The sequence below is a fragment of the Vanacampus margaritifer genome, chromosome 13 (assembly GCF_051991255.1).
Source record: "Vanacampus margaritifer isolate UIUO_Vmar chromosome 13, RoL_Vmar_1.0, whole genome shotgun sequence".
NCBI lineage: Eukaryota > Metazoa > Chordata > Actinopteri > Syngnathiformes > Syngnathidae > Vanacampus > Vanacampus margaritifer.
Window position 1 is genome coordinate 19,585,934 of NC_135444.1, and position 15,910 is coordinate 19,601,843.

Below are 15,910 nucleotides of genomic sequence, written 5' to 3' on the forward strand. Positions count from 1 at the left end.
CCTCAATCACAATAACCAATTACTCTATTACATTTTCCAAACATGAGATATTCATAACTCTGAAAAAGATTTTTAAACTAAGTAACAGGAAAGTATTGCTCAGCCATCATTGATTATTTTGTTGATTAATTTTGTTGCCCAATCAGAGATTAACAATGATCCTCCCCCTCTTGTTCACTTGGCCAATCAATTTGTAGTCCACGAGTACAAATGTGGACCAATCAGAGCTGACCGTAGATCTCAGCTGGTCTAATGAGCTTTGGCTTGTTTTTAAAATGGAAAGGTGAAAAGCACCGACTACGAGTCCAAATCTTAAGTGAGGCGTAAACAAAAACTAGATGAGCGCCGGGAACACGAGCAAAAAGCGTAGGAAGCAAAGGAAAGATTTCAAAACAAAACAAGAAAGCAAAACTATTAGCATTTCGCAGGCTAATCAGTCGCAGTTGCTGCAGATTAGAATGAAACCAAATGAAAGGGAGGAAACTTTGTTGGCCATCAAGGAAAACATCGAGATGGAATCGATCTTTCCGGAAGAATCCTGTGAGCTTCTCTCAACGCAAGAGCTGGAGGAAGAGGATTGCTTTTACCGGGTAGGAGCTCACTTTTGACACCTTCAACAATGTGGAAATGCTCACAAATCCATTTTCATGCACTGCTACAGTTGAAACAAGTACATGCGTCTTTAATAGTCAAATGGCCATGAAACATTTTTCATAGCTTTCATAGAGGAGCCGGGTCATTTCAAGCTAAATATGTGTGCAATATCATAACATTGTATTCAATGTTTATTTATTTATTTATTTATTTTGGCAAAAACGTTTAAGTTTGAGTGCAGCTTGTGCGCTTGTGCAGTAGGACGAAAATGTTTAAATATAAAAAATATTAAGACAAATAAAATTCTTTAAAACACTAATTATGCAAGTTCTTTTTGGATGAAAAAAAAATTATTAAATTATTTTAAAATCTAAAAAAGGTGCAAACAACTCAAAAATAAATATTAATAATCTTTCTTTTCCGATTATGCTGATTTTGTAATTGTTTGAGTGTAATAATTGAAATTGTAATTGAATTTCGATTCATTGCACAGCCTTAGCTCAACAATTCTCTTTTTAGAGTGTAGCCTATTTTAGGGGGAATCCAATATTGCGGCTTTCTGGTAAATGCTAAGTGGGTCTAAAACAGAGCTTGTATGTGGCCAGTGGGACACTAATATTGATAATATTTTTTCCCCTCATTTTTTGTGGTGCTTCAGAACTTGGAGCATCCTCTTGTGTGTGTTTGCGATGAAGAGGCAACACTGGAGGTCCAAGCCCAGCAATTTAGACTGCAGAAGGCCAATGCTAAACCCAACACGGTGACGCCTGCCAGTGAAAATAAAAACGGCGAAAGGCAACCCCGTCCCCCTGTCTTCATGGAGGACATCGAGATAGAAATGGAGGTACGTTAGGATACGGTCAGCTCATGATGTAAAAAGAGATCGGCCATATTGTTGTAATTCATCCAATGTTGACTTGCTTTCTTTCTTTCCTGTCTCAGATGTTGCCTCAACACAGGAAGTCTGAGGCTCAGCTTGTGGGGGTCATGACCCCGGTAGCAACTATCTTTTTTTAATTAATTTTTTTATTGATGCTGTTTTTTGAACACTTCCACAATCTTAATGTATTGCACATGCTGATCGCTGATAATCTAATCTAAACCCAAAGGAGCACATGTGATGTAATCAATCACTCAATGCAAATTGGATTTCCACTGCTGTCTGTTTCACATTTTAGTTCAGAGGTGATTAGGAACTCACAGATCTTAAGAGTCCAATTGCATTGTGAAACCAAAATGCAAATAATTCTTTACTTAGATACTCCAAATGGAATTTTATTGTCCCTTTATAAGGCAAAGAACCATATTTGTTCAATGAACTAGAGTCCGACCCATTATTCGGCCAAAACTATCGGCAATTAGGCCAAATGGACGATTATTCTCCCCTTAAAACGTTATCATAGAAGAAAAGCGAAGTTTCAGACGCTGTAAAAGTACCCTGAATGCACCATTTTTCTTGAATAGCATTAGCAACTAGCAAGTGTGTAGCGTATCTTATCCAGGTTATTCTGTTGTCCCTAAGCGTCCTTTAAGGTGTTTAATGACACCCCAGTTGGAGTTAACTATAAAACTAAACACATGACGATAACACTTACTTTCCCTGTATATTTAAATACAAAACATGCTTTGTTTTAAAATATCGCTACCCTAGCGCTAAATGCTAGCAGGAAGTTAGCATCGACTTCGGGAGCCTTTTTCTTTTAAATAACAAATACTCACACACAAATGCTGTCGGAACCCAATTTTATGGGCAATCTGTATTTTTTTTCTGCCAAAAATCGGTGTCGGCATCGGCATCAGCCTAAAAAAAATGCTTATCGGTCAGGCCCTAATACGTACTAGCCACCCTCTGCCTTATTATAAGGTGAGTGATACAAGATAATATTGAAAAAGAATATAATGAAGAAAAATAAGAAGAAAGAAAAAGAATATAATGAAGACAAAATATATATAATGGTATTTTAAAACTGAATACCCAAGTTGCTAAATCAACTTCTGGACTTAAAATGTATATTTGTAATAACTTCACGCCGGTGATATATAGAGTTGAGATAAATTGACGACGTACCAGAAAAGATTCAAAATAATAAAACATCCCAATATGAACTTTTTTTGCCACCAGGATCAAAATTTGTTTCGTACGTGAGAAATGATCAAATTGTTGGTCCCCTTTTGCAGACATTTCACAAAGCAAGCCGAATGAAATGGAAGCGAGTGCCCCAACAGTTAACTAGGCTGGTGGTCAAAGATGTGCTCTGTTTACCACGAGGCCGCTACGGCGAAGAAATCCCTGGGTGAGAAGATGAAATCCATCAAATATTCCCTGATAAATAATGCACTTGATGTGTCCATTTTGTGCATTGATTAGTATTTTTTTTCCCATGACCAAATCACATGTATACATATTGTAGTGACTCTAAACTGGGCTCAGTACCCGGTCCTTGCCCCAGAGACAGCTGAGCTCCAAAATTGTAAAAAAAAAACGGATGGATGGATACGGCAGTGTGACTTTTGTGTCTGCGCAGAAACACTGCACCGCAAGGCACAGAGCAAGAAGCTCTTTCAGCCTTGGGACTGACGGCCAGGATCACCATCGATCGGCAATGGTCCGCCAAGCAGATGGAGAGTCGCTTGGTGGCGCTTTTCCAAGGCCGAGTTGCAAAACGGGCCGGACAGAGGTTTTCCTTTACATATTTGCAGGTGTGTGGGGGGGGGGGATTTTGTTCTTCTTTTTAACGCTTCGTTATTATGACAGCTACACTGAACAAAAATAAAGCGTAATACCTCTGTAAGGTTTTTGTTCATTTAAAGTTTATGTATTTATTTATTTTTTACTCATTCACTCTCAGCCATTTTCACTGAAGCAACCCCCTTCACTCCCGGCTGTTTTACTGTATTTTGACTGATTTTTGCAAGGCCCACAGAATATTGTGTTCTGTTGCTATAAAAACACAGAACGTACCAAAAGAAAGATTAGAGTCTCTTCTTTTATCAGGAAAAAAAAAGTATATTTGTATCTGTTTCCGTTTTGCAACGATTAGCATTAGAGTATAGTTATGCTTCATCATTATTCACAAACCTATTGAAAACACTGGCAAAAAGAGCTTGTTGCAACATGGCCCTGGTTGATCTCTTATACTCTGCTGCCACCTGCTGGCCTTTTTTTGTAATACCGACCATTGTTTTAAGTGACCTCTGCAGGTCAGAAGCTGCATCAAAGCCTTCTGTATACTCTAGCATTAAAAAACATAAACACTTAAGTTAGTTTTTGGGAGTGAACGACAAAGTATAAAAATAAAAAAAACATTTATATATATTTTGAATGAGTTAAAAGCGTATGAAGTGGGGGGAGAGAATCACTTGAAAAATCTTCACTTGCAGATACTATACTGAAGGTGTAATATTTTATTACTGACTTGTTTTAGGGGTTTGGCCTCCATTTTTGAAATGGATTAGTGTGGCTGAATATGTTTTGCAGTGCATCCAGCGGGTTTTGTTTGTCCCGGTGGCCCCTGCAGAAGGTTGGGCCGGAGCTCAAATCCTCAGGATCTCAGGACCAGGTGCTCTGTATATCCTCACCCACCATGACCACTTGCAGGCAAACCTGGTTTTTGATTATTCCATTTTCATGTGTTTTGAATTCAATTTTTATAACCATACAGTTTGCTATCCATTATGTGTTCCTCTTTAAAATGTTCGACATGAAATCAAATCAATGCTCTCTTACCAGGTATCAAGTCAGACAGTTGTGGATGACAGGTAAGATTTAGAAAAAAAACTAAACAGATCATCGAGCTCAACTATGGTAGTTTGTTCTTAGGTCTTCTTTGTAACTCCTTATAGGAGAGAATTATGTCTAGAGGAAATTGAAGAGAGCTGCCAAAATGGAGATAATCTGCAGGACAGATGGAACCAGCCGCAAATCTACGAGACCATAGAAAACAATGTGAGATTCAAGATTTTTTATTTTTTTCTACATTTGACAATTATTGGGGGAAATTAACTCTTTCACTCTCACTAAAGCAACTCCCTTCGCTCCCGGCTGGTTCACTGGATTTTGACCGATTTTGCAAGGCCCGCAGAATATTGTGTTCCATTGCTATAAAAACATGGAACCTACCAAAAGAAGTCTCTCCTTTCATCAAAAAAAAAAGTATATTTCTATCTGTTTCCGTTTTGCAGAAATTAGCATTAAGATATGGTTAGGTTTCATCAATATTTACATTCCTGGTAAAAACACTGGCAAAATAAGCCTGGCCCGATCTCATATACTCAGCTGCCACCTGCTGGCCGTTTTTTGTAATAACTACCATTGCTTTAAGCCACCTTTTCATGTCAGAAGCTGCATCAAAGCCTTCTGTATGCTCTTGCATTAAACAAAAACGAGCATAAAAACATTTAAAAAAATGTTTTGGGGAGTGAAAGACAGAGTATTAAACGTATTATTTACACGTTTTTGGGTTTGAATAAGTTGAAGACTTAACACTCACTGAAACATCCTGCTATTCATAAATGTGAAATATGCATTCTAAAACATATTCACTCGCATAAAATGTACCAACATTGAATGGAAATGAATTCAGAGTTCTAGTTGGCATTTGTTGAAATGAAATGTGTGTTACTTGTAGGCTTCTTCTGCGCCTGGATGCACGGATGTTACTTACGGAACTGAAATGTCACACCGCTAATTTATGGGCAATTCCTGTCCATATCTCACCAAGAATGGTTGGTGCAAACTGCTTTTCACATCATCATGGGTTTGTCAAATTATTCCGATGCCGCTCGCTAAATTGATTGTTTCAGCGTTGTTTTTAAATCTAGCTAATATGGATGGATGCTGTCTGCTATTTACGCAACTGCTCTTTCTGGTGCCTTTTGTGAGTGTCGGCAGATGGTTCATTCAAAAACTTTTTTGCACGAAATGGCCCTCAAAAAAGGCAACTGAAAGATGTTTGTGTATCAAGATGATTGAATACAATCAGACAAAAATAATTGGAATTTACTGGGATTTTAAGTTAAAGTACTGCGACTAACCAAAGTTTGGCTTTAAATGTTTTCAATTGTTCTTAATTGTGTTGTAAATTAAACTTTTGAGTTGAACAATAAAATCTGTATTTGGTAATTGATACAATAATGCACAAGTACAATATTACGTTGTTGTTGTTGTTTTTTTCGGGATAAACCAAAAATGCACTAGACTAGAACCTTTACAGGTGAACTTTAATATTTTTTTTAAAATTTACTGTACAATAGTGAACAACAACTTTTTTTTCTCCTCAATAATATGGGTCATAACTACAACGTGTCTGTAGATCTTCAACAATGCTGTCACAGTGGAAGTCTCCAAATGTGAAGATTGTGGGTTTGATCCTCAGCCCATGTGACCATGTCGAAGTGTCCTTGAGCAAGATACGGAACGCCCCCCAGTTGAGTCCTGATGCCGCGTCATCAGGAGGGCAATGAGGATACGGCGTTAAAGCAAAGAGCTATACAAGTGAAAGCCCATTTCCCAATAAACTGTAATGACTATTAATGGCGAAAAACAGTGCTGTCTTGATAGTACAGCCTTGACTTTTACACAATGATATATCAATTGAAAAAACATTTAGGCTGGTTGAGAGTTTTTTTTACAACCACATTAAAAGCTGAGGAACAGTTAAGTCATTCGTTAAGTAAGCCTTGAACCAGGAAACGATACTTGATATTGATAAAAAGAAGTTTATTTATTAACTAAACGGAAGGGGAAGTCATTCGGTTATATGTGAACATACAGTGCAATGTAACATGTTCAAATTAGTAGATTCTCGGTAGCAAAACAAAAACTTTAAAGGCCCGTTCTTTGGACTTGAATAACGTTGATGGTGTAAGACGTTCCATTCAGAAGCTGTTCTCTAAAAAACTGAATCAAAAGGACAAAGTAAAAATGACAACACGTTTTTCACCATTGCATTGATCTGATTTATATTGCGAGAAGCAACACGTGAATTCCACTTACCGCTTCAACTAATTTAATGATGGTGTCATTGCTAATCTCATGAAGCGCTTTTAGCGTCATCTTCAAATGGGCCAGAGACGAGGGGCCTGCTGGGATTAAGGAAAGCAAACAGAATGGTTTTACACAAGTACTAGTAGCCTAGTAACACATTGGATACGCAAATATATCATGAGATCAAAGGAGTCACTTACCATTGGTAGTTGTGGTGTTTGGCAACGTTGGTATGCTAGGTGTTGTGCTAATTGCGGAAATGGTTGTGTTCAAAGGATGTTGGGTTGCGGTAATCACAGGTTTACTTGTCATTGTTTCAGGCGTTTGTGATATGGTTGTGTTTACGTTCAAGTGTTTGGTAGTCAGTATTGTGCTGTGGATGGTCAGAGGTGTGCTTGGTGGTGTTGTGGTCGGGGTAGTTGGCGATGTGGTCTCTACGGGAGGACTTGTCTCCGGGAGGCCTGGCGATGTGGTCTCTACGGGAGGACTTGTCCCCGGGAGGCCTGGCGACGTGGTCTCTACGGGAGGACTTGTCCCCGGGAGGCCTGGCGACGTGGTCTCTACGGGAGGACTTGTCCCTGGGAGGCCTGGCGACGTGGTCTCTACGGGAGGACTTGTCCCCGGGAGGCCTGGCGACGTGGTCTCTACGGGAGGACTTGTCCCCGGGAGGCCTGGCGACGTGGTCTCTACGGGAGGACTTGTCCCTGGGAGGCCTGGCGACGTGGTCTCTACGGGAGGACTTGTCTCCGGGAGGCCTGGCGACGTGGTCTCTACGGGAGGACTTGTCTCGGGGAGGCCTGGCGATGTGGTCTCTACGGGAGGACTTGTCTCCGGGAGGCCTGGCGATGTGGTCTCTACGGGAGGACTTGTCTCCGGGAGGCCTGGCGATGTGGTCTCTACGGGAGGACTTGTCTCCGGGAGGCCTGGCGATGTGGTCTCTACGGGAGGACTTGTCCCCGGGAGGCCTGGCGACGTGGTCTCTACGGGAGGACTTGTCCCCGGGAGGCCTGGCGACGTGGTCTCTACGGGAGGACTTGTCTCCGGGAGGCCTGGCGATGTGGTCTCTACGGGAGGACTTGTCTCTGGGAGGCCTGGCGATGTGGTCTCTACGGGAGGACTTGTCTCGGGGAGGCCTGGCGATGTGGTCTCTACGGGAGGACTTGTCTCCGGGAGGCCTGGCGATGTGGTCTCTACGGGAGGAGTTGTCTCCGGGAGGCCTGGCGATGTGGTCTCTACGGGAGGACTTGTCCCCGGGAGGCCTGGCGACGTGGTCTCTACGGGAGGACTTGTCCCCGGGAGGCCTGGCGACGTGGTCTCTACGGGAGGACTTGTCTCCGGGAGGCCTGGCGACGTGGTCTCTACGGGAGGACTTGTCTCCGGGAGGCCTGGCGACGTGGTCTCTACGGGAGGACTTGTCTCCGGGAGGCCTGGCGATGTGGTCTCTACGGGAGGACTTGTCTCCGGGAGGCCTGGCGATGTGGTCTCTACGGGAGGACTTGTCTCGGGGAGGCCTGGCGATGTGGTCTCTACGGGAGGACTTGTCTCCGGGAGGCCTGGCGATGTGGTCTCTACGGGAGGACTTGTCTCGGGGAGGCCTGGCGATGTGGTCTCTACGGGAGCACTTGTCTCCGGGAGGCCTGGCGATGTGGTCTCTACGGGAGCACTTGTCCCTGGGAGGCCTGGCGATGTGGTCTCTATGCGAGGACTTGTCTCGGGGAGGCCTGGCGATGTGGTCTCTATGGGAGGACTTGTCTCGGGGAGGCCTGGCGATGTGGTCTCTCCGGGAGCAGTTGTCGTCGGGCGGATTGGCCCTGTGGTCTCTCCGGGAGCAGTTGTCGCCGGGCGGATTGGCCCTGTGGTCTCTCCGGGAGCAGTTGTCGTCGGGCGGATTGGCCCTGTGGTCTCTCCGGGCGGAGTTGTCGTCGGGCGGATTGGCCCTGTGGTCTCTCCGGGCTGAGTTGTCGTCGGGCGGATTGGCGATGTGGTCTCTCCGGGAGCAGTTGTCTCTGGGATGCCTGGCGATGTGGTCTCTCCGGATGGACTTGTCATCGGGCGGATTGGCGATATGGTCTCTCCGGGAGGAGTTGTCTCTGGGTGGCCTGGCGATGTGGTCTCTCCGGGAGGAGTTGTCGCCGGGCGGATTGGCGCCGTGGTCGGAAAGCCTGGCGCTGTGGTGTCTCCGGGAAGAGTTGTCGTCGGGCGGATTGGCAAATTGGTCTCTCCGGGCGGAGTTGTCGCGGGTTGGATTGGCGCCGCGGTCTCTCCGGGAGTTGTCTCTGGAAGGCCTGGCGATGTGGTCTCTACGGGAGGACTTGTCTCGGGGAGGCCTGGCGATGTGGTCTCTACGGGAGCACTTGTCTCCGGGAGGCCTGGCGATGTGGTCTCTACGGGAGCACTTGTCCCTGGGAGGCCTGGCGATGTGGTCTCTACGGGAGCACTTGTCTTCGGGAGGCCTGGCGATGTGGTCTCTACGGGAGCACTTGTCTCCGGGAGGCCTGGCGATGTGGTCTCTACGGGAGGACTTGTCTCTGGGAGGCCTGGCGATGTGGTCTCTCCGGGAGCAGTTGTCTCGGGGAGGCCTGGCGATGTGGTCTCTCCGGGAGCAGTTGTCTCGGGGAGGCTTGGCGATGTGGTCTCTCCGGGAGCAGTTGTCGTCGGGCGGATTGACCCTGTGGTCTCTCCGGGAGCAGTTGTCGTCGGGCGGATTGGCCCTGTGGTCTCTCCGGGCTGAGTTGTCGTCGGGCGGATTGGCGATGTGGTCTCTCCGGGAGCAGTTGTCTCTCGGATGCCTGGCGATGTGGTCTCTCCGGATGGACTTGTCATCGGGCGGATTGGCGATATGGTCTCTCCAGGAGGAGTTGTCTCTGGGCGGCCTGGCGCCGTGGTCTCTCCGGGCAGAGTTGTGGTCGGAAAGCCTGGCGCTGTGGTGTCTCCGGGAAGAGTTGTCATCGGGCGGATTGGCAAATTGGTCTCTCCGGGCGGAGTTGTCGCGGGTTGGATTGGCGCCGCGGTCTCTCCGGGAGTTGTCTCTGGGAGGCCTGGCGATGTGGTCTCTCCGGATGGACTTGTCTCTGGGAGGCCTGGCGATGTGGTCTCTACGGGAGGACTTGTCTCTGGGAAGCCTGGCGATGTGGTCTCTATGGGAGGACTTGTCTCGGGGAGGCCTGGCGATGTGGTCTCTACGGGAGGACTTGTCTCGGGGAGGCCTGGCGATGTGGTCTCTACGGGAGGACTTGTCTCCGGGAGGCCTGGCGATGTGGTCTCTACGGGAGGACTTGTCTCGGGGAGGCCTGGCGATGTGGTCTCTACGGGAGGACTTGTCTCCGGGAGGCCTGGCGATGTGGTCTCTACGGGAGCACTTGTCCCTGGGAGGCCTGGCGACGTGGTCTCTACGGGAAGACTTGTCTCCGGGAGGCCTGGCGACGTGGTCTCTACGGGAGGACTTGTCTCGGGGAGTCCTGGCGATGTGGTCTCTACGGGAGGACTTGTCTCGGGGAGGCCTGGCGATGTGGTCTCTACGGGAGGACTTGTCTCCGGGAGGCCTGGCGACGTGGTCTCTACGGGAGGACTTGTCCCTGGGAGGCCTGGCGACGTGGTCTCTACGGGAAGACTTGTCTCCGGGAGGCCTGGCGACGTGGTCTCTACGGGAGGACTTGTCTCCGGGAGTCCTGGCGATGTGGTCTCTACGGGAGGACTTGTCTCGGGGAGGCCTGGCGACGTGGTCTCTACGGGAGGACTTGTCTCCGGGAGGCCTGGCGACGTGGTCTCTACGGGAGGACTTGTCTCCGGGAGGCCTGGCGACGTGGTCTCTACGGGAGGACTTGTCCCTGGGAGGCCTGGCGACGTGGTCTCTACGGGAGGACTTGTCCCTGGGAGGCCTGGCGACGTGGTCTCTACGGGAGGACTTGTCTCCGGGAGGCCTGGCGACGTGGTCTCTACGGGAGGACTTGTCTCGGGGAGGCCTGGCGATGTGGTCTCTACGGGAGCAGTTGTCTCGGGGAGGCCTGGCGATGTGGTCTCTCCGGGAGCAGTTGTCGTCGGGCGGATTGGCCCTGTGGTCTCTCCGGGAGCAGTTGTCGTCGGGCGGATTGGCCCTGTGGTCTCTCCGGGAGCAGTTGTCTCTGGGATGCCTGGCGATGTGGTCTCTCCGGATGGACTTGTCATCGGGCGGATTGGCGATATGGTCTCTCCGGGAGGAGTTGTCTCTGGGCGGCCTGGCGATGTGGTCTCTCTGGGAGGAGTTGTCTCTGGGCGGCCTGGCGATGTGGTCTCTCCAGGCGGACTTGTCATCGGGCGGATTGGCGATGTGGTCTCTCCGGGAGGAGTTGTCTCTGGGCGGACTGGCGCCGTGGTCTCTACGGGCAGAGTTGTGGTCGGAAAGCCTGGCGCTGTGGTGTCTCCGGGAAGAGTTGTTTCCAGGAGTCCTGGCGATGTGGTCTCTCCGGGCGGAGTTGTCGCCGGTTGGATTGGCGCCATGGTCTTTCCAGGATGAGGTGTCGCTGAGTGGATTGGCGCCGTGGTCTCTCCGGGAGGAGTTGTCTCTGGGAGGCCTGCCGATGTGGTCATTCTGGGAGGAGTTGTCTCTGGGAGGCCTGGCGATGTGGTCTCTCCGGGAGGAGTTGTCTCTGGGAGGCCTGGCGCCGTGGTCTCTCCGGGCGGAGTTGTCGCCGGGTGGATTGGCGCCGTGGTCTCTCCGGGCGGAATTGTCGCCGGGCGGATTGGCGTTGTGGTCTCTCCTGGCAGAGTTGTGGTCGGAAAGCCTGGCGCTGTGGTGTCTCCGGGCGAAGTAGTCGCCGGGAGGCCTGGCGCCGTGGTCTCTCCGGGAAGAGTTGTCGTCGGGCGGATTGGCAATTTGGTCTCTCCAGGCGGAGTTGTTTCCAGGAGGCCTGGCGATGTGGTCTCTCCAGGAGGAGCTGTCTCTGGGAGGCCTGGCGATGTGGTCTCTCCGGGAGGAGTTGTCTCTGGGAGGCCTGGCGATGTGGTCATTCTGGGAGGAGTTGTCTCTGGGAGGCCTGGCGATGTAGTCTCTCCGGGCGGAGTTGTCATCGGGCGGATTGGCAATGTGGTCTCTCCGGGAGGACTTGTCTCTGGGAAGCCTGGCGCCGTGGTCTCTCCGGGCTGAGTTGTCGTCGGGCGGATTGGCGCCGTGGTCTCTGTGGGCTGAGTTGTCGTCGGGCGGATTGGTGCCGTGGTCTCTCCGGGCGGAGTTGTCGCCGGGCGGCTTGGCGCCGTGGTCTCTCCGGGCAGAGTTGTGGTCGGAAAGCCTGGCGCTGTGGTGTCTCCGGGCGAAGTAGTCGCCGGGAGGCCTGGCGCCGTGGTCTCTCCGGGAAGAGTTGTCGTCGGGCAGATTGGCAATTTGGTCTCTCCGGGAGGAGTTGTCTCTGGGAGGCCTGGCGATGTGGTCTCTCCAGGATGAGGTGTCGCTGAGTGGATTGGCGCCGTGGTCTCTCCGGTAGGAGTTGTCTCTGGGAGGCCTGGCGATGTGGTCATTCTGGGAGGAGTTGTCTCTGGGAGGCCTGGCGATGTGGTCTCTCCGGGAGGAGCTGTCTCTGGGAGGCCTGGCGATGTGGTCGCTCCGGGAGGAGCTGTCTCTGGGAGGCCTGGCGATGTGGTCTCTCCGGGAGGAGCTGTCTCTGGGAGGCCTGGCGATGTGGTCTCTCCGGGAGGAGCTGTCTCTGGGAGGCCTGGCGATGTGGTCTCTCCGGGAGGAGCTGTCTCTGGGAGGCTTTGCGATGTGGTCTCTCCGGGAGGAGCTGTCTCTGGGAGGCCTGGCGATGTGGTCTCTCCGGGAGGAGCTGTCTCTGGGAGGCCTGGCGATGTGGTCTCTCCGGGAGGAGCTGTCTCTGGGAGGCCTGGCGATGTGGTCTCTCCGGGAGGAGCTGTCTCTGGGAGGCCTGGCGATGTGGTCTCTCCGGGAGGAGCTGTCTCTGGGAGGCCTGGCGATGTGGTCATTCTGGGAGGAGTTGTCTCTGGGAGGCCTGGCGATGTAGTCTCTCCGGGCGGAGTTGTCATCGGGCGGATTGGCAATGTGGTCTCTCCGGGAGGACTTGTCTCTGGGAAGCCTGGCACCGTGGTCTCTCCGGGCTGAGTTGTCGTCGGGCGGATTGGCGCCGTGGTCTCTCCGGGCGGAGTTGTCGCCGGGTGGATTGGTGTCGTGGTCTCTCCGGGCAGAGTTGTGGTCGGAAAGCCTGGCGCTGTGGTGTCTCTGGGCAGAGTTGTCGCAGGGCAAATTGACGCCGTGGTCTCTTCAAGCGGAGGTCTCAGTAAGAGGCCTGGCGCCGTGGTCTCTCCGGGAAGAGTTGTTGTCGGGCGGATTGGCGATGTGGTCTCTCCAGGTGGAGTGGTCTCTGGGAGGCCTGGTGCCGTGGTCTCTCCGGGTTGAGTTGTCGTCGGGCGAATTGGGGTCATTGTTGGCTGAGAATCTGCAACTGTGACAGTTTGACACAGTCATTACAATGTCCATTTGAATGACATCAATACAGCAATACATGTATTGTTAATACAATCATATAATTCTAATAGAAATAACCTTTGCCAAACTTTCACCCATACACCTTTACTAGACAGGCCATGTATTAGCAACATTTTGAATTTTAACAGATATAAGTCAAGAGCAGGTTAAACCACTGTTAATATTTAACCCTGAAAAACATTAAACGTTTTAATATTCTCCACTTCCTGGATTTCACCGCTCTCCAGATGTACTTCCTGCTGCCCTATACAGCAGTGAGATCAGCAGATGTTCTATTCACTCATCCATGTGGCTACCGAGGATCACCTCCTGGCTTCACTTCGAATCATCTTCATCTGGTTTGTCATGAAATTGCATCATTATTGTGTGCTTACATAGAAGTCCTCAACACAACTACAAATCTATTTCGCTCACGGTTTTAAGCAAACAAAAAAAAAAAGTGCTGGCATTCATACGCTTTTGTCTCACTGGCAGAAATCACCAAAGCGGCTCATTGTCATGAAGCCATCAGTGACCGCTCAAACAACACACTAGTCTGTTATCCCCAATACTGTCTTTATCCTATTTCATGTTTGCATGACCTTTCCTTTTAACATTTTGGGAAATGGAGATGAGGACTGAGGGCTTACAGAAATATTCAGGTTTTAATCTAATTGACATGTCTCTACTATATAATATGACCTTAGTTCCTGGCAGCGCTGCTATGCTGATGTATGTGTTGTGTATGAATGAAATTTTGTCGTTGCTTTTCAGCATCATAAATAACGTTGCTGCCATGTGAAAAACACTTATGTCCATTTATCATTTTAAAAAAAAATAGTTTTTCAGTTTCATCCCCGAAACATATAAAAAAAATTTAAAAAATGACAAAAAATTGACATAAGTGTTTTTTCACATAGCAGCGACGATAAGTGATGGAAGTTCTATGGGTTCTACACCTCTTATCTGGAAGAAAGAAAAAAATCAACCAAAAAGTTAAAGCTAGTTACCTTGGAAAGATACATACAAATATCCATACAAATATATCCAAGAAAGGATTTTTCTTTTCATCTTCATGGTGACAACCGGGTTAAGTCTCTCCAGCAAGTATCGGTGTTTAGTACTCGTCTTACTTCCAGGAATGTGTGTTTGTATTTTGCTCTTTCCTTATTCAAGCTCCACCCTTAGTTACTGAGCAAGCAACATGAAGAGGGAGGGTACAGTTCTTTGGCGACTACAGCCTATAAAAATGGTAAAACATCTTCATTGCAATTATGTTTATTAGCAGACGGAAAGATTTTTCTGTATTTTGCTGTGCAATATTTTATTGCAGCAGTCTATCCAAAAAAGTAAATGTATAATGTACATTGCTTTAACATCCTTTCAAGGCCAATTTAATCCTTACCTAATTTATTTATTTTTTAATCATTTAGTTTCTTATAATAGAGATGGTGAGTTTGGCATTTTGATAGCTGTCAGATAATGATGAATTAAAAAGTGTATATATATTTATTAGTCATATGTATATCTTCTTTGCTGTCAACTATACCCAGTCTGTACAGTTAATATAAATACGTTTTCAGTGGAGACGTGTACAATTGAATGTCAATCTATTTTTCTTTTGCAACTACATTGTTGTTCACTATGTTATCCAACAAAACTAAAGAATAAAATAAATTGATTGAAACAACACACACACAAAAAAACTCTTAAGACTTTGTATGAACAGACAATAGCCCTTTTTCATTGACTATCACCAACTGGGTGTTGGTATCAGGTGGCTAGTAATAAGTAGACAATACACTTAACTTAATCAACAAAGAACAAATTCACATTAAGGTTGTCAAACAGGTTTTGAACATAGTGAGGGTTCCATTCACCAGCTCTTCTAGTTTTTACTCTGTAAGATGATAAACTTGAAGTTTTACAGGCATTGAACTTTGTTTTTGTGTTTTTTTTTTAAATTGCTGCTTCTCAACTCAAAATGCATTTCTGACTATACTTGTTTGTGGTTTTACTACAGTAATTTTGGCTTCTTTTGCAATATTCACTCTGTTTCTGAATGCATGATAACGTATTTACTTTTTTATTTGCTTTTGGATTGATTTTTTTAAATAAGCATTTCCCAGCTGCTGGAGTGAAAGGCAAACTACACCACGGATTGGTCACCAGTCAATCAGAGATATTTATAATCGTTATTTAAAATGTATTATATTTGAATCCATACCTCTTACAACCTGGACTCTGGGCAGAGTTACTACATCATCCACACCTAATGTAGCAATAAAATAATTCAAATCCACATTATGATTGTTGTCATTGACTACAAATTCCGCACTTTTGGCCCTTCCAAGACTGCCTTGCACCCAGGACGTTTCATCGAAAAAGGCCTTTATTTAGCATATTTATTTTTTTAATCACACCTGCTCTAAAACAAATATGATGATGATAATATAGCGTAAGATTGATTAATTTAGCTAAGAGTATATTGTTCATGAGCATTTGTGTAAGCCTGCATTTATTGATTTATTTATTATTATTATTATCAACCTATTAATATTTACGACGGCGTATTAGGGCCGCGTATGATAATATTTTTGTAGAGGACGGGGGCAATATAATTTGCCACTTTATAAAGTGGCAAATTTGCGAGAAAAAAACTCGTAAATTTGCGATTTTATAAAGTGGCAAATTTGCGAGTTTTTTTTCTCAGAATATTGCCCCTGCCCTCAAAAAAAAAAATAATTATACGCGGTACTATTACGTCGTCGTAAATATTATTATTATTATTATTATTATTACTACTACTGTACTTATTTATTTACACGTTTAGAGAACTACGGTTCCTAGTAGGGATTTGTTTGACACGTGCATTTTTA

The 15,910-nt window shown here is 47.2% G+C and overlaps 1 protein-coding gene and 1 long non-coding RNA gene across 4 annotated transcripts; one reads left to right on the forward strand and one right to left on the reverse strand.

The window, feature by feature from the left end:
- Positions 1–34: 34 nt before the first annotated feature.
- On the forward strand, positions 35–5,743 carry LOC144062608 (uncharacterized). 3 transcript variants are annotated; one of them, XR_013296421.1, is made up of 9 exons: positions 35–590; positions 1,253–1,438; positions 1,537–1,590; positions 2,773–2,888; positions 3,120–3,294; positions 4,073–4,154; positions 4,325–4,353; positions 4,438–4,540; positions 5,223–5,267. XR_013296421.1 is itself a non-coding variant. In XM_077584167.1 (9 exons), exons 1-9 carry the CDS (start codon positions 339–341, stop codon positions 5,280–5,282), a joined length of 1,095 nt encoding a protein of 364 aa, XP_077440293.1. In that variant the 5' UTR covers positions 35–338; the 3' UTR covers positions 5,283–5,743. The 3 variants fall into 3 exon arrangements, 2 of the variants coding, with proteins under 2 accessions (XP_077440293.1, XP_077440294.1); XM_077584167.1 differs by having other exon boundaries at positions 4,073–4,192; positions 5,223–5,743; XM_077584168.1 differs by lacking the exon at positions 1,537–1,590 and having other exon boundaries at positions 4,073–4,192; positions 5,223–5,743.
- Positions 5,744–5,796: 53 nt separating this feature from the next.
- LOC144062609 (uncharacterized) lies at positions 5,797–7,074 on the reverse strand. Its single transcript, XR_013296422.1, has 3 exons — positions 6,781–7,074; positions 6,590–6,678; positions 5,797–6,493 (listed from the first exon to the last, which is right to left on the reverse strand). It is a non-coding gene; the product is annotated as an uncharacterized LOC144062609 (long non-coding RNA).
- Positions 7,075–15,910: the final 8,836 nt, after the last annotated feature.